At 39.2% G+C, this 18539-nt stretch overlaps 1 protein-coding gene across 1 annotated transcript in view; it reads right to left on the bottom strand.

Annotated features, from left to right (window-relative positions):
* Window positions 1-10878, bottom strand: part of hspa9 (heat shock protein 9) — an 18164-nt gene extending 7286 nt beyond the window's left edge. Inside the window, exons 1-8 of the mRNA XM_016259987.1 lie at window positions 10618-10878; window positions 9757-9815; window positions 8730-8817; window positions 4441-4622; window positions 4224-4348; window positions 2218-2291; window positions 1955-2061; window positions 580-748 (exon numbers count right to left, since the gene is read on the bottom strand). Coding sequence (XP_016115473.1) covers window positions 580-748; window positions 1955-2061; window positions 2218-2291; window positions 4224-4348; window positions 4441-4622; window positions 8730-8817; window positions 9757-9815; window positions 10618-10692 — 879 coding nt within the window. The 5' untranslated portion in view covers window positions 10693-10878. The remainder of the gene's footprint in view (window positions 1-579; window positions 749-1954; window positions 2062-2217; window positions 2292-4223; window positions 4349-4440; window positions 4623-8729; window positions 8818-9756; window positions 9816-10617) is intronic.
* Window positions 10879-18539: the final 7661 nt, after the last annotated feature.

Below are 18539 nucleotides of genomic sequence, written 5' to 3'. Positions count from 1 at the left end.
ATAAATTACCCAAACATCTAAGCAAGTTTTGCTGCCAGCTGAAGAAAAGTTTCAAAGGCGGCAAATGCATTCCAAATGAACAAATCTGTTAAAATGTATTTATTACCAATAACCCACTGCGATCCATTTATCAACAGTCTTGCATACTTCAGTTTTTACATTCTATAATGAGGGGTGCATCGATAATCTTTTGGCCAATTCTGTGGAAACTCAACTTTTTTATAAATCGATATGTAATTGCTATCATGTATTCTCAAGCACATCACTGCTGCATTTGATCTCATGCAGTTCACAATGATCTCAGATAGTAACAACACAACTGTTAAATGTAACTTTAGTATTTTACAGTTTGTAAATTGTCTGAAATTTTACATTTTAATGAAGCATATTAACTTGAGCTGAAAGATGGGGGTTTCATGAGCCTTTACTATTAAACATCAATGATGGTTAGCGGCTGATCTTAGTGTTCAAATATATCAGTGATCGCTACTGGCCTCAAATTTGCTGATAGGTGAAGCAACACTAATAAGAGACACACACACACACACACACAAGTTTGGTTTTTTTGGGAGGACGGACACAAACCTCTCTCTTGAACTCCTTCACTATATGTCTGAGGAGATGCTGGTCGAAATCTTCTCCGCCCAAGAACGTGTCTCCATTGGTGGATTTCACCTCGAAAACTCCCTTCTGGATCTCCAGGACAGAGATATCGAACGTCCCACCGCCGAGATCATACACAGCGATTCTGGGAAGACCGCAGTGAAGTCAAAGCACACAGGAAGTAGATTCATGTCAAACAATATTCAATAAGACTTCAGTATACAGACTTTTCAGTTGATTTCATTGCATTTTTTTTTTTTTAACTAAATGCACACCATTTGACATCAGTCATGAGCAACTAGAACGTTTTAAAGACACAGGGCTCCTAAACGGCTGCATTCTGCAAACTTTTTTCCAGTGTGTGACTAAATTTTGTTAAGAGTCTGCACTGCTTCCGCTACAAATTTGTCCAACTGATTTGGATTTATGAATTCACTGTAATAACACTAATGGCAACTATGGTAGTGTGATAAATGTGGGACTCAAACCAGTCAGAATAAATTTTACCCTATTAAAAAAAATGACGTTGTTACAGTTTTTCCCTACGTTTTTGTTCATGTAAATAATCTATCTCTCAGGTGCAGGACATGGAAAATTTGAGGGGAAAAAAAAAAATTCAACTAAAGCTGTAAAATATACCTGAGGTTGAAATTTGCCGATTTGTATACAAACACTTAAAATATACTCAAAGGTTTTGTAATATTAAAGTTATAATACTAACTTTAACTTACATAATTATATTTCTACTCTAATTCGTTTTTTTGAAATGTAAACATTTAAATGGTGGCTGTCACAAAAACTTAGCAGATTTATTCAAACCAATTATATATTGAAGAACCGTAAAAAGTTATAGTGAATAAGTTATCCGGTGCATATTTAGCAAAAAGCTCCTCTCTAGAGTTAATTGAAAACGTGACGCATTGTTTACAAGCAATTGTCATCTTTCCGCATTTTAAAAACACTGATTGAGCAATAACATGAGACAGGAGACGGGTTTAACACCTTCGGATGTTCATTCATGCTTATTTCACGCTGTAACTGCTGTTAAAGCAGAGGAGACGATCTGTTCACAGCGATCGGTCACTCCACATTAAACAGCGCCAAAATGCCACTTAATATTTGAATATTGCAATAAAATGGACAGAATTTGAAATCTGAGACTTTGTTTCATATCAAAAGTAACACTTTATTGGATGGGAGCCGCGCTACAATGTTCCGTTCATTATCTGACAGGCGAGACGAATCGATTATTGAGATTTATGAATCGATATGGTTTCATAAAAATGAGAATCGATTAAAATCGAGAAATCTATATTTTTTTTACCCAGCCCTACTAGTATCTAATACTCACATTTTGTCCTGAGTCTTTTCCAGTCCGTAGGCTAAAGCAGCAGCCGTCGGCTCGTTAATAACACGAAGCACATTCAAACCAGCAATCTGTCCGGCGTCCTTGGTTGCCTATAAATACACCAGATATTAAAGTCAATTATAAACAAATATTAAAGATAGATCCCTCAAAGCTGGTTCACAATGTTCTCAACATGAGCGAATAATGAGACCCGTCAGATGCACAGAGAGATGGGTTAATCTAGTAGAATGAGAAATGTGTCACACCTGTCTCTGAGAGTCGTTGAAGTAAGCAGGTACGGTAATAACAGCGTTCTTCACCGCATGACCCAGGTAGTTCTCTGAAAACAGACAAGCAGTGGTTTGATGGAGCTTATGATCATGTGTAGGGGTGGCGATATACCGGTTAACCTGGTAGAGATCAGGGGTGGGAGAAAAAATAGATTCTCCGATGCATCGCGATTCTGAGCTTGTTTTTTTTTTCCCCGCAAATGGCACGTGTGCGCGCTAGAGATGCGGCGGGCTTCATTGCACAGAATTAACGCTTTGAGACACGTGCGCATTGCTTGATAGTGTGTGCTTCCACCCGCCGTGTTTTACTTTAGATATGCATTCATGCCATTTGGAATGCAGTACTATTAGATGCACAAAACTCGCGCACTGACAGACTTTCATGTACGCTTTGTGTTTTGTTGTCCTGAAGCTCGATCGCGGCTGCGGTTATACGCACTTGTATATGCTTTTATATGAAATTGATGTGTAAACAGTCAGTTACGTTTTCAGAGCAGGACAGAACATCTGATATATCGAAATAGATCTGTGCATGAGTGTGAATGCAGCCTGTTAAAGCTGCTGCGGTCTATGATCTCATAATCAAATGGCAATAATGTGGAGGAAAAAAGCAAACCCCATAGCTAGCCAACTGTCTGTAAACTTTCGGATACTTGAACACTTATTTTAAATAAGTAATTGTTTTAAAAAGTAGTCTGCTTATATAATAAAAAAAAAAAAAGTAAATTTTGCACAAATTAAATTTGATGTAAAACTTCTATTAAATTGTAGCCATGTGCAGTAATATTGAAAATAGGACGCATCGTGATACTGAGTTGATAACGATAACCGTAATTGAATTGAATCGTGAAGCTTCACACCCCTATTTTTAAAACGGCAGTACTGACTTAGAGATTCCAACTATAAACAAAAAGCATAGAAACTGCGTTTTGTTGTACAATTTTGCACAGCAGAAGAATTAGGAAAAAATGTAGATCAAGAATCGTTTTGGAATCGGATCGTGAAGTGCCTAAAGATTCCCACCTCTAGGAGAGATTGTGGACTATTGTCTCTGTCACGGGTACACACACACACGTGATGTTGCTGTGCTAACTGGTCACAAAAACGTATCGTTTGCACGTGTTTTTTTAGCATTGCGGTTTAAAAACCAAGTGATTTTAAGCCGTTGCAATGCAATCAGCAGTGAAAGAGAACTGTGCAGGAGAGTTGAACAGTTATTTTTGCCGCTTTATATGCCTAGAACAGTTAAATACACACTTGCATGTGTCAAAATGCCCATCTTCGCAAGTATCCTCGTAAAAACAGTAATTTCGGTCTTAAGTGAAAGCAAACAGCCGAGAAAGAGAACATGCGTGTAACAGTATAATGGATCCGTGCAGCTCTTAAAGTGACAGCAGTCTAATATTCCTGCTGTCTGTCATTCATGTTAAATCAAACAACAAGAGAAAATCTCGCTGCTCTCGACTAAATCACTTTTGTAACTTTAATAAGAATATGCAATGTTTTTATTCATTTGATTACTTTATACAATGTATGTAGCATTTCTTATTCATTTGTTCTACTGTAGTTTTTTGTTCTATTGCTTGTAATTAGTTTCTTATTTAAATCGCTGACTGTTTACTTGTCTTCAGTGAGCTTGAGTTTTGTTTTTAAGGCTAGTATTAGTTTGTGATACTGGCGGCACTGATGACAAGTTTTACCGAGGAATTTACCAATTAATTCTTTAAAAATCCTACAATGTGATTTTCTGGATTTTTTTCTCTCATAGTTGAGGTATACCTATGATGAAAATTACAGGCCTCTCTCATCTTTTTAAGTGGGAGAACTTGCACAATTGGTGGCTGACTAAATACTTTTTTGCCCCACTGTATTTCGTGAACTACATAGTTTTATATATATGTATTGTGATATAAGACTTTGGTCATATTGTCGACCCCTAATCATTTGTTTTGAATGCATTTTCTTCATGCAGACGGACTGACCTGCGGTCTCCTTCATCTTCATGAGGATAAAAGCTCCAGCCTGACTGGGAGAGTACAGTTTACCGTGGGCTTCCAGCCAGGCGTCTCCGTTAGACGCACGCACGATCTTATAGGGCACATTTTTCCTGTCGATCACAGCAAAGATCATCACTTAAATAAAACCTACATAACACTTAAATGTATAAAGGGGCTGGAATTTTGCAATCAGATGTCTTACAAATCTTTCTGAACTTCAGCGTCATCATAGCGGCGTCCGATCAGGCGTTTAGTAGCATAGAGCGTGTTGTTGGGGTTGGTGACAGCCTGGCGTTTGGCCGGCATTCCCACGAGCCTCTCTGCATCAGCTGTGAAGGCCACCACTGACGGCGTCGTCCTCGCTCCCTCTGCGTTCTCCAGCACCTGTTACATCACAACTCAACTCAACAGCATTCTCACTAAATGCGAGTTCAGCAGACAGTAGTAGTGATGGCTTACAACTAGGGCTGGGACAATAAATCGATGCATCACGATTCGTGGATAGATTCTGAGATTTTCGGAACGCATCGTGATTCAGAGCTTAGATTTTAACAGCAGATGGCGCTCTAGGCTAGATTTTAACCGCACACTCAAATACTTGTGAAGAGCGCTTGTGGTTCGGCTGAGTAATGTAAGTGTTTAAATGTACTTGCACATCGGCTTTTATGATGCAAGATTAATGTAAACACAGCCCACTGTGAACATCCTTGTAATTCGATCTAATATTTTCGAACTTTATGAATGATTATTTTAGGTTCAAGTGGTGCGTGTGTAAGGAACTGGAAGCAAGCGGAATACGACTTTCTAAAGCACGCACTGCCATCTGCTGTTAAAAACTAAGCTCAGAATCGATTCGAGAGAGAGTCGCGATGCCTTCGGAAAATCTCAGAATCGATGCAGAATCATTTCTTGATTCGCGATGCATTGAATTATTGTCCCAGCCCTACTTACAAATGAACTGAAATCTGTTCAAAACTGATATAATAGCTGAATAATGACACTATTGTCTTTTTAGAGATGCTTTACCGCAGAATCTGAATACATTCAATAATTGGGTTTCTAAGGCTGCAATGACAATGGTTAAGCTCTTAAATCAAGATTAGTGTAATTTTACATTTTCTTTTACATTTCTTCAGAATTTAAGCATTCGTGCGAGAGAGAGAACGAGTACGTGAGTGAGAGAGAGAGAGAATGAGTACGTGAGTGAGAGAGAGAGAGAACGTACGTGAGTGAGAGAGAGAGAGAGAACGTACGTGAGTGAGAGAGAGAGAGAGAACGTACGTGAGTGAGAGAGAGAGAACGCGTGAGTGAGAGAGAAAGAGTGTGCGTTAGTGAGAGAGAAAGAGTGTGCGTGAGTGAGAGAGAAAGAGTGTGCGTGTTTGGTTGCCAGGTTGGAAAGATTAAGTAAAGCCCTGGGCAGAAAATCTATTGATTTAAGAGCAAAGCTCTGATTGGGGGATTTTAAACTAATGAAATCTGGCAATTGCAACCATAAAAGCAAATGGAAATGTTTTCTGTATAAATAACCAGTGAATTAAAATACAATTTATCATGCAGCCCTATGAGTTTCCATAAAATATTCCGTTACTTTACGGTTTATCAGTGTGAAGCTGCTTTAAGACAATCTGTATTGTATAAATCACTTTAGAAATAAATGTGACTTGACTGATTCTTCTTAGTGGCTGAAGGTTCATTCAGGTTTGTTCATGGTTTGTTCTCATTCATAAATGTGAAATGTTGCCATTTTCAAAACTGCAGGCATGTCCAGTTGTGTGCCCCAGGTCTCAAGAGTATGATATTGAAGACATAGTGCGTCTATATGTACAGCTTCAGTAAATATGGCGTATATACTCAATTATGATGAATCCAGATGTGTCAGAGCCAAGGGAAGTCTGGCAGAAAACTTCAGTCTGGCCTTTTAGCCGCTTTACTGACAAGGATCCATGAGAACAGATTTGTTTTACACAATTCTGAATATTTTATGTTAAGGTTAACATTAAACATCTGATCAAGGACACATCGGTGACAGCTCATTCTACCACCTTTTTGGTCACCAGGCCTAATCTTGAACCACTGAATGTGAGCAAGCTGCAGCTCACCTTGGCTTGTTTCCCCTCCATCACAGCCACGCAGGAGTTGGTGGTTCCCAGATCAATGCCGACGACGGCGCCTCTGATCGCCTCCGACCTGAAACACCATCAGCAGCTCAGACACTCGCTCACGGACATTCAGCGATCACGGGATGCTCTTAAACCCGCTAATGCCAAGTTCACACTGCATGATTTTCAAACTCATCGGATCGCCGTTGTTTTCACACTGCGTGACTATCTGTGGTAGCATTCAGTTGCTGCTGTGTTCACATTGCACGATGGATCGGCGACAGGGGGTTTCACACTGCATGACTTCACAATAGGAAGAATCGCCGACAGCTCTGTCTGGTCCGCAAACTACGTTTCACAACCAAACACACGCGAGAAGTGATGAGGTAATAAAGCGAGAACCCGCGTGCGTCAGACCGGAGTTCTCCAGCAAGACTGTAATTTATTTTAAAATATATATATATATAGCCCGCAAATTGTGTGAGCTGATTTCCAGCTACAAGGAGAAAAAGAAAAACAGATTATGCAGGAGGGAGATGCAGGGAACAGGGATTGGGTGCTCTGCAAAGAGAGTTGGATGTAAATAATTTTGCAAGTAACTGTTATGCTGACGTTGTGGCTGGTCAAGCAAATGTTTGTGCTTGTTTCTGTATGATATAATAGTTCATATATTTATTAAAATATTGATATTCTGGTCTATAACTCCTCCCCGAACTTCCCTCTGCCCTGTATCTTGGTCTCTCATTGGCTGTAGGTCATCGCCGATGTAGTTTTCAGTCAGAACTCATTGCACACAGTGTGATTGTGAATCGCCGACAGCTCCAGATATTTAGCATGCCAAATATTTCACGGGCTTCGCCGATTCCCTCAGATCATGTCTTTGATCATTCACACTGGGTGATTGTCACTCGCGTGAACGAGCACCGATTTGCCTCCGATTTCAGGCATTTGTCGGCGATTTCGCAAAACCTGTCGCCGAGTGAAAAATCGGGCTAAAATCGTGCAGTGTGAACTCGGCATAATACTCACGCATAATGACGTCTGGCTGCAGTCCGGAGGCTCTGCTGAGTCAATCCACTCCAACAAGCCTGAGGAAAAAAAACAGACAAGCGGCTCATTTAGAAAACTGGCTCTAGAATACATAACAGATTGAAAATAATAAAGGGTTAGTGTGCAATGAGTCAGATCAGATTGTGCAAAGACACAGAACTCTATAGAGTTAAGTCTGACCATGTGGTTTAATGCCATGTTGATGCAAAGAGAATCACGTGGATTGCAATACCTGTCTAATATAATGGCAACATCACTGCAGACATACTGGAACGATATAGAATTGCATAAAGGGTGGGAAAAAATAAGCTTTGTGTGTGTGTGTGTGTGTTAAATCACGAATAGGTAGTTTATGAGTAAAGCACACGGATGAAGGGAAGCTCCTCGATGCTTCAGGACACTTGATGAAGGTCAAACACACTCTTCCTAAACCCCACACACACCAGAGAATGGACTGCACCGCTCTTCACATGTTACAAACACAGGGAAAGAGTGTGCGTGAGTGAGAGAGAAAGAGTGAGCGTGAGTGAGAGGGAAAGAGTGTGCGTGAGTGAGAGAGAAAGAGTGTGCGTGAGTGAGAGAGAAAGAGTGTGCGTGAGTGAGAGAGAAAGAGTGTGCGTGTTTGGTTGCCAGGTTGGAAAGATTAAGTAAAGCCCTGGGCAGAAAATCTATTGATTTAAGAGCAAAGCTCTGATTGGGGGATTTTAAACTAATGAAATCTGGCAATTGCAACCATAAAAGCAAATGGAAATGTTTTCTGTATAAATAACCAGTGAATTAAAATACAATTTATCATGCAGCCCTATGAGTTTCCATAAAATATTCCGTTACTTTACGGTTTATCAGTGTGAAGCTGCTTTAAGACAATCTGTATTGTATAAATCACTTTAGAAATAAATGTGACTTGACTGATTCTTCTTAGTGGCTGAAGGTTCATTCAGGTTTGTTCATGGTTTGTTCTCATTCATAAATGTGAAATGTTGCCATTTTCAAAACTGCAGGCATGTCCAGTTGTGTGCCCCAGGTCTCAAGAGTATGATATTGAAGACATAGTGCGTCTATATGTACAGCTTCAGTAAATATGGCGTATATACTCAATTATGATGAATCCAGATGTGTCAGAGCCAAGGGAAGTCTGGCAGAAAACTTCAGTCTGGCCTTTTAGCCGCTTTACTGACAAGGATCCATGAGAACAGATTTGTTTTACACAATTCTGAATATTTTATGTTAAGGTTAACATTAAACATCTGATCAAGGACACATCGGTGACAGCTCATTCTACCACCTTTTTGGTCACCAGGCCTAATCTTGAACCACTGAATGTGAGCAAGCTGCAGCTCACCTTGGCTTGTTTCCCCTCCATCACAGCCACGCAGGAGTTGGTGGTTCCCAGATCAATGCCGACGACGGCGCCTCTGATCGCCTCCGACCTGAAACACCATCAGCAGCTCAGACACTCGCTCACGGACATTCAGCGATCACGGGATGCTCTTAAACCCGCTAATGCCAAGTTCACACTGCATGATTTTCAAACTCATCGGATCGCCGTTGTTTTCACACTGCGTGACTATCTGTGGTAGCATTCAGTTGCTGCTGTGTTCACATTGCACGATGGATCGGCGACAGGGGGTTTCACACTGCATGACTTCACAATAGGAAGAATCGCCGACAGCTCTGTCTGGTCCGCAAACTACGTTTCACAACCAAACACACGCGAGAAGTGATGAGGTAATAAAGCGAGAACCCGCGTGCGTCAGACCGGAGTTCTCCAGCAAGACTGTAATTTATTTTAAAATATATATATATAGCCCGCAAATTGTCTGAGCTGATTTCCAGCTACAAGGAGAAAAAGAAAAACAGATTATGCAGGAGGGAGATGCAGGGAACAGGGATTGGGTGCTCTGCAAAGAGAGTTGGATGTAAATAATTTTGCAAGTAACTGTTATGCTGACGTTGTGGCTGGTCAAGCAAATGTTTGTGCTTGTTTCTGTATGATATAATAGTTCATATATTTATTAAAATATTGATATTCTGGTCTATAACTCCTCCCCGAACTTCCCTCTGCCCTGTATCTTGGTCTCTCATTGGCTGTAGGTCATCGCCGATGTAGTTTTCAGTCAGAACTCATTGCACACAGTGTGATTGTGAATCGCCGACAGCTCCAGATATTTAGCATGCCAAATATTTCACGGGCTTCGCCGATTCCCTCAGATCATGTCTTTGATCATTCACACTGGGTGATTGTCACTCGCGTGAACGAGCACCGATTTGCCTCCGATTTCAGGCATTTGTCGGCGATTTCGCAAAACCTGTCGCCGAGTGAAAAATCGGGCTAAAATCGTGCAGTGTGAACTCGGCATAATACTCACGCATAATGACGTCTGGCTGCAGTCCGGAGGCTCTGCTGAGTCAATCCACTCCAACAAGCCTGAGAAAAAAAACAGACAAGCGGCTCATTTAGAAAACTGGCTCTAGAATATATAACAGATTGAAAATAATAAAGGGTTAGTGTGCAATGAGTCAGATCAGATTGTGCAAAGACACAGAACTCTATAGAGTTAAGTCTGACCATGTGGTTTAATGCCATGTTGATGCAAAGAGAATCACGTGGATTGCAATACCTGTCTAATATAATGGCAACATCACTGCAGACATACTGGAACGATATAGAATTGCATAAAGGGTGGGAAAAAATAAGCTTTGTGTGTGTGTGTGTGTGTTAAATCACGAATAGGTAGTTTATGAGTAAAGCACACGGATGAAGGGAAGCTCCTCGATGCTTCAGGACACTTGATGAAGGTCAAACACACTCTTCCTAAACCCCACACACACCAGAGAATGGACTGCACCGCTCTTCACATGTTACAAACACCGTCTAGATGATATATAACGACTGACCTTTATAATAAACCATCACACGTCTTAAACCACGTTCATGAATTCAGTCGCAGAGCAGGTTAATCACGCGAGCGGTCGGGCCTTTCCAAACACAAGGGGCAAATAACTCGTTTAAAGCTCCTCTTCACACGGTTTGTGTGATTTTGACAGATTGTATGTAACTTGTGTGATGTGTAGTGCTAGTAAACTCACTTCAGCCGAACCTCTTTGACAAACACACACAACAGAACCCACTGCAAACCACAGTCTAGATCACTAACGTTATATGAAGCCATGAAGCAACACCCCTGCTGCTGAGGAGACTTTAAGGGCACTCAGTAGCAGGCGCTCACCTTCTTGAGGAGATCCGACACACTGCCGCAGGACTTCTGAGAGCGCGACACACTCGTTCTCGCTGCCGACAACATCTTCGACTTGTTTAATGGCTAAATTCGGATGAACGCGGGGTAAGAGATCTGTGCAGAGCAGCTGGATGTGAGTAAGTGAGCTGTGGTGGGTCAAACTCAGGCCCTGTGCTGTCAGCAGCGCTTGCAACGAAGTCTCACCGACGCTCTTCTAGAATTATCCAACACCGCATGGCGTCCAGAAGGACCTCATAGCAGCTCGCAGAGCGCCTGAACAGAATACGACGTTCCGCTTTCGTTTTAAACAGCACTGTTGTTTAGTGCAATTATTCACTGCGTGTTGTGTGATATTGTTGTCCAAAATGATATTTCTCTGAGGCAAACATATGGTTACAAAATGTTTTAATGACAAAATGTATAAGGCATATATGTAGACATCATAGAGTGTAATCCTGAAGGTCATACCAAAATCTTTCGTAGTCATTACATCATACATCATGACTTTTATGCAATCATTTATATTATTATTGCATTCTGTCAGGCTTCTCAATTAATCTGACCAACATTATTTTAGGGTACTGTGATTTAAGATCCTACAAAAGAAAATATATGTTTATCATTCATTTAATTTTCAATTATTAGTACACTTTACATTTACATTCCTCAGCTAATAAAGCTTCTTCTTCTTCTTCTTCTTCTCCTTCTTTCTATAATAATTTTTATTTGATATTTTAGGTTGCTTTCTCTCTCTCTCTCTCTCTCTCTCTCTCTCTCTCTCTCTCTCTCTCTAGTTGTTATTATTATAGCTATTCATATTTGTAGTAGTAGTTTCACATTTTTACAATTTATGTATAATTATGATATATAATATTTATGTTGAAAAATCATAAATACTATTGTCATATTGTATTATTGGGCTATCAGTCACATTTTACAGTCACTGATGTGAATTTATGAACCAAGCCTTTTTCCGCTGTTGATATGCATTTGTTTACTTAGGAGTAGTCTGTAGGCCTACATATCACATTTTAATCTGGACTAAAACGTACCAGAAGAAGAAAAAAAACATATATATATATATAACATTTCTTAATTATTTGTTCATGTTTTTGGAGTCCTCAATCTAAAGTTTAAAACTATTCATTATTTGTAAATGTTTCTAAACGTTTACTAATCATTTAGTACACATTAAGACACATTTTCCGTGTTATCTCAATGGAAAAAAGTGTCCCAAATGACCTGAATTCACCCTATTTACACATCTTTACTAATCATTTATTAATTATTTGTTCATGTTTTTGCAGTACCCAGTCTAAAGTGGAAACTCTTCATCATTTTAAATGTTTATAAACTTTTACTATTAATCATTTAGTACTTTTTAACTAGTGTAACAAAATGACTGTGTAAAGGGTGGTTAGGTAAGTTTAGCCATATGTGAGCCTGGAGCACAAAAGCAGTCTTAAGTCGCTGGGGTATATTTGTAGCAATAGCCAACAATACATTGTATGGGTCAAAATTATTGATTTTTCTTTTATGCCAAAAATCATTAGGATATTAAGTAAAGATCATGTTCCATGAAGATATTTTGTACATTTTCTACCGTAAATATATCAAAACTTAATTTTTGATTAGTAATATGCATTGCTAAGAACTTCATTTGCACAACTTTAAAGATGATTTTCTCAATATTTAGAATTTTTTGCACCCTCAGATTCCAGATTCACAAATAGTTGTATCTCGACCAAATGTTGTCCTCCTATCCTAACAAATCATACATCAATGGAAAGTTTATTTATTCAGCTTTCAGCTGATGCATAAATCTCAATTTCCAAAAATTTACACTTATTGGTTTTGTACTCCAGGGTCACATATGTTTGCGACAGACATAACCACAAATAATTTTACATTGGGCGCAAAACAAGTTTTTGTTGCCTCAACACTCAGATACTATATCCTTAAATAGAGGATATTCCTTGACTCAAACATCAACAGGAGAGAACAAATACATTTTAAGAAAATACTTTCATTTATTAAATAAATGCGATATAAACAGATTGAACCGTGTCCCCTTATAGTAATCAAATTAACTCCTGTACACTGTTGACCACTTAACCAACCCTTAAACCTACCCATAACACTTACAAACTGGCATTTGCACGCATTTTAATTTACATTACATCTTGATTGATTAACAGATCATTATTTAATGTTTAATAAATTAATTAGTAAACATTGACAAGCACATTATCTCATATTTCTAGCTATGAGAATATATATCAACTAATTATTTGTTAAGCATTGTGTAATTTGTGTTAATGATTTATTAATGTAAATTATTATAAAGTGTTACCCATTATAGTCCTTCACGTCCGCTGTGATCTCAAAACTCTGGGCATTTGATGATAGCTAGAATGCTGGCATTTGCACGCATTTTAATTTACATTACATCTTGATTGATTAACAGATCATTATTTAATGTTTAATAAATTAATTAGTAAACATTGACAAGCACATTATCTCATATTTCTAGCTATGAGAATATATATCAACTAATTATTTGTTAAGCATTGTGTAATTTGTGTTAATGATTTATTAATGTAAGTTATTATAAAGTGTTACCCATTATAGTCCTTCACGTCCGCTGTGATCTCAAAACTCTGGGCATTTGATGATAGCTAGAATGTCAAAATCAACTGTGGGCGGCAGATCCTTTTCCTATTTAGTGCCCAAACTCTGGAACAATCTACCTAACGTTAATCTGCCTAATCTAGATTAAAGACCCATCTCTTTAACCTGGTTTACACATAACACACTAACACATTTCTAATATTCAAATCCGTTAAAGGATTATTAGGCTGCATTAATTAGGACAACCGGAACCGGGAACACTTCCCATAACACCCGATGTACTTGCTACATCGTTAGAAGAATGGCATCTACGCTAATATTAGTCTGTTTTATTCTTATTCTGAGGTCACCGTTGCCACCAGATCCAGTCAGTATCCAGATCAGATGGTGGCTCAGGACAACATCTACAGCCCTGAATGTCAGCGGAGAGCATGTCAACTAGCCCTAGAGCCAGATCCCCAGTGAAGACCTAGTTCGCCGTCGGCACAATTCCTCAGCAAAGGCTACGAGAACCAGACGAGTCCTCTGCACAATCTGACTTGTGCTGCAGCCTGGAATTAATCACACCATGCTGGTTTGATCTGGCCAGAGCAGAACTGACCCCCCGACTGATCCTGGTTTCTCCCAAGGTTTTTCTCCATTTCTGTCACCATTGGAGTTTTGGTTCCTTGCTTAGTTGGAGACACTTAATTTCTGGCAACATTGATTGCACAGACACTATTTGAACTGAACTGAACTGGACGATGCATCACTGAATCAATGATGAACTGACTTCAACTGAAAAATTGAGTGTTTACTATTAGTCAGTATCCAGATCAGATGGTGGCTCAGCACAACATCTACAGCCCTGAATGTCAGCGGAGAGCATGTCAACTAGCCCTAGAGCCAGATCCCCAGTGAAGACCTAGTTCGCCGTCGGCACAATTCCTCAGCAAAGGCTACGAGAACCAGACGAGTCCTCTGCACAATCTGACTTGTGCTGCAGCCTGGAATTAATCACACCATGCTGGTTTGATCTGGCCAGAGGAGAACTGACCCCCGACTGATCCTGATTTCTCCCAAGGTTTTTCTCCATTTCTGTCACCATTGGAGTTTTGGTTCCTTGCTTAGTTGGAGGCACTTAATTTCTGGCAACATTGATTGCACAGACACTATTTGAACTGGACTGAGATGGACGATGCATCACTGAATCAATGATGAACTGACTTCAACTGAAAAATTTAGTGTTTACTATTATCTTCTTGCATTATCAGCACACTATTTTCCTGTTTAACACTGCAAAGTTGACTTGACTTGATAAACCTCTGCTCCACTAACAGGGTGGTGGAAGACCTTTCTCATCTTTGCTATACTGATCGTAAGAGGGGACTGTTGCTCCCAGAGAGCCGTAGCTCAATCTCACGCTTTCCTACGAGAAGGGATCATGCTGGTGGATTAAGTTGATGGGGTGCCTTGAGACTGGGTTGGAATGACTGGAGAGGCTTGAGATGTGGACTGGTCACTTATAGCTGGAGAATCTCAGTAAGAATCTGTTCATGCTTGTGAATGGCATTGGCTTGACCAGAGAGCATAGTTAGGATGCATTCCATATCAGAGGGAGGAGTCGATTCTTCTGCGGAGTCCACTTCCATGGTTCAGTCTTGCTGTAAATGTTGGTGTGAGGTGTAGTGATTAGTGCCTGAGGTTTCCCAGTCAGGGAAGCTACTTTCGGTCTCTGGTCTACTGGGGATGACAGTCTGCAAACCAGAAGGAAGGGCAAACAAAGAGGCTTAAATGACTCGAAGAAGGCAGTCTTTACGTGCTCTTAGTCTACAAATGGAAACAAGAGAGGAAGCCATGCTTCCACAAATAAACATAAAGAAGGGAAAATAAAAACAAAGTCTTGTGTAGTATTAAGGTGGTGCACAATTCCTGATGAGTACTTTTTAATTATTTATCAGTCATATATACGTCGAGAAATTATGTACTGATAAAGGGATTTAAGGTTACATGCCTGTAATAATTAGTGATGTTCGGTTCTTGAACGAATCGTTCTTTTGAGCCGGTTCACAAATCGAACTGAATCGAACTTTAGTTCCAGATTGGTGACGCAGGACGCACAGCCGAAGTAGCACGTCCAACTCAAAAATAACTGAATGAGCCGGTTCAACCAACTGTCAAAGTTTGCCGAGGATTACCGAGGACTCAACAAGAACCGAATTAGCCGTTTGTGCATCAATGTCTGTAATGTGTGAAACTTTTAGGAATCTTATCCAAGTTGTTGGCTAGTCAATACTGGTCAGTAAGTCGTATCGGAGGATCCACGGATTAAACTGTGACCACAAACACCATTAACTAAAGTGAATTAGATGGCAATAATCAGCAATATGCTTTTACACAAATAACTTTATTTTTGAATATGCGTTGACACAAATGACTTATTTGAAATTTTCATTGATACAACATGGCACTGAGTTGTTAGAAAATAAATGCATAGAGACGTTATTGCTTGATGGCGTCAGGAACCGATGAATCTGCTTTTTGAACCGGTTCAATGAGCCGATCTGTCCGAAAAGAACCGGTTCGTGGAAATGAATCGGACTTTGCATCACTAGTAACAATCAGTCCACTGAAGGCGAGTTGAAGTGAGAACCCAAGTGCAGTTTATTTTCACAAAGACAAAACATAATCCAAAAGACTTGACTGGAACAGACTTGACTAGGCATGATCAGACTTGAATCGTACAGACTTGACTTGGCACAAACAGACTCACCGACAGCAGGTTACAACATCAAAGCTAGACCAAGAACAAAGGCAACACTAGGGCTATTTATATCAAACAATGAGGGTCACATGACAAGAACCAACCAATGAGAAACAAGACACATAACCAAACCAAGGAACCAATCAGAACATAAGACACAGACAAGGGAATCACATGACAGAACATGACTGTGGCCAAACAACAAAATAAGACATGAAAACTATGAACAAAAAACAAAACCCAAACCCCACGTTACAATGCCAAAAAGGGGAACATACTGGAGCTTGAAGTTCTGATAACTCATTATATTTTTTCTTTCATAATTAGTAATAGTGGTAACTAACTAACCTTACCAATCTCCCTGGACAGTGATTAATAGAAGAGTTTCTTGCATATGCTATTTCCATTCCTGAGGCCGAGTGCATGAGTGTGGTCTATATTTGACACCCAAGTGTTTGGTTCTCCCGTTTACTGTGGAGTCAGCTGTGTGCGATGGACAGACTGTAATGTGAGATGCACCTTATACCTACCCAGACAACCTGCAGTCAAGTTGGTGAATCTCTTTACCAATAGCCCAGTCTGAGTGCCTGTCCCCACTTCTCCATTTCTTTCACTGGGTAGAAGACTTCCAGTCAAAGAGGTATATATATATGTTGACTTGCTGCAAGAGGACCTTGTATTCCTGCTCATGTTTAATGGACAGACATTACATGGCTGTGCCAAAAATAAATCTGGCTTCAATGCTGATAGAGAAACATCTGTTCAAAGGTGCTACACTTCCATTCCACTGTTCAAAAAAAGCTATATCCTAGATTTTTGTTGTTGTTGTTGTTGTTGTTGTTGAGAAAATACAATATTCAGAATACTGTGTATAGCAATCAAATTTGTTATAGTACTAAAAAAACAAAGTGCATTTGAATGCAGTCTTTGATGTAGAGTTCCATATGTTTATCATATGCAGTTTAAGTGGTTTATCTTGTTATTATCTGTCTGAATGGGTTTTGGAGTTGCTACATTATGTTTCTTTGGAGTTCTTGATGTTTCACTTTAGGTTCTGCAAAGAGTTTGGATTTAATCTTTACAGCACCATTACATTGCTGATTTTTATGGAAGCCCATTTCTGCCATTGAATAAAAAAAAAAAAGGTAATTGTGACTTATCTCACAATTCTGACTTTTTTTCACAGAATTGTGAGATATAAACTCACAATTGCGAGTTATAAACTCAGAATTGAGAGACATAAACTCACAATTCTGAGAATATAACACTCTTTTTCCCCCCTCAAAATTGGACTTTAACTCCCAATTGCGAGTTTATATCACGCAATTCTGACTTTATATCTCTCAATTCTGACTTTATATCTCTCAATTCTGACTTTATAGCTCTCAATTCTGACTTTATATCTCACAATTCTTGGAAAAACAGTCAGAATTGTGAGATAAATAAATTACCTTTTTTTTTTTTTTTTTAAATTCAGTGGCGGAAACAGGCTTCCATAGAGATGGCACTTTCGAAGGGCTGAAAGATTTATCCCACACCATGTGTTTCTAAATGCAACACACTGAAGGCACAACCAAATTAGCCCAGGGAGCTGCTCAGGTTTCGTTGCTTCACTCTATTGAGCACCAGTGAAAGGACAGTAGAGGGGTTAGACTCATAGAATTGCTACGGAAAGTCATCTGAAGTCAACAATCTGTTTACAAATATTGCTCAAGTATAAATAAAGCAGAAGAGTTGGTAACACTTTAGAATAATGGGCCATTGTTAACAAGTAACTATGCAGGAAGTAATAGGTAGTGCTACATTAACACTTAACTTAATACTATTAACTAATCGAGAAGCGAGATTAACTAAGCAGTAAATAGCAAATTTAGGACAAAGGTAGTTCCTTTTTAGATATTTGATAATTACTAAAAAATATATCCTCATTGAGAACTACTTGTGAACTATGACCAGTTAATAAAGAATAACCAATTAACTGCTAATCACAACAGTAACGTCTTAAAAGTGAACAATTGGGTTCTTTGTGGAAACTAATTTATGAATTTGATATCCCCCAAATAAGTCGGCTACAGGTTGAAATTGTGACTACTACTCTTACCAAAGGATGGATGTTCAAACTTAAACAAAGAATAATAATAAAAATGAAAATTCACTTAAAAATGTTAATAATTAAGAAGTGACAAGCTCATGATTAAATTAGTTCACAAATTATGATCTCTGCTTCGTGTCAGTTCAGTATCAATGTATCCCACTCCAAAAGACCTACTGGTAAAATATCACTAGTGCTTCACACAAATGTATGACTGTACAGTATGTCAGATATAAAATATGTTAAGTAACTTGAGTAATTACTGAGGGGTTAACGTGTTTTTCACTTTAAAATAATGGTCCAGATCACTAGTAGTTCCTTAGTAGCACTTTAGCTTTAAAGTGAAAAATACATTAGCCTCTCACTAATTACTCAAGCGTTACCTTGTCAGCCTGCAGGAACTACTAGTGATCTGGACCATTATTTTAAAGTGAAAAACACCTTAAC

Source organism: Sinocyclocheilus grahami, unplaced genomic scaffold (genome assembly GCF_001515645.1).
Source record: "Sinocyclocheilus grahami isolate Dianchi unplaced genomic scaffold, SAMN03320097.WGS_v1.1 scaffold1974.1, whole genome shotgun sequence".
NCBI lineage: Eukaryota > Metazoa > Chordata > Actinopteri > Cypriniformes > Cyprinidae > Sinocyclocheilus > Sinocyclocheilus grahami.
Note: the sequence above shows the minus strand (reverse complement) of the source record. Positions and strands in the feature narration are given on the sequence as shown.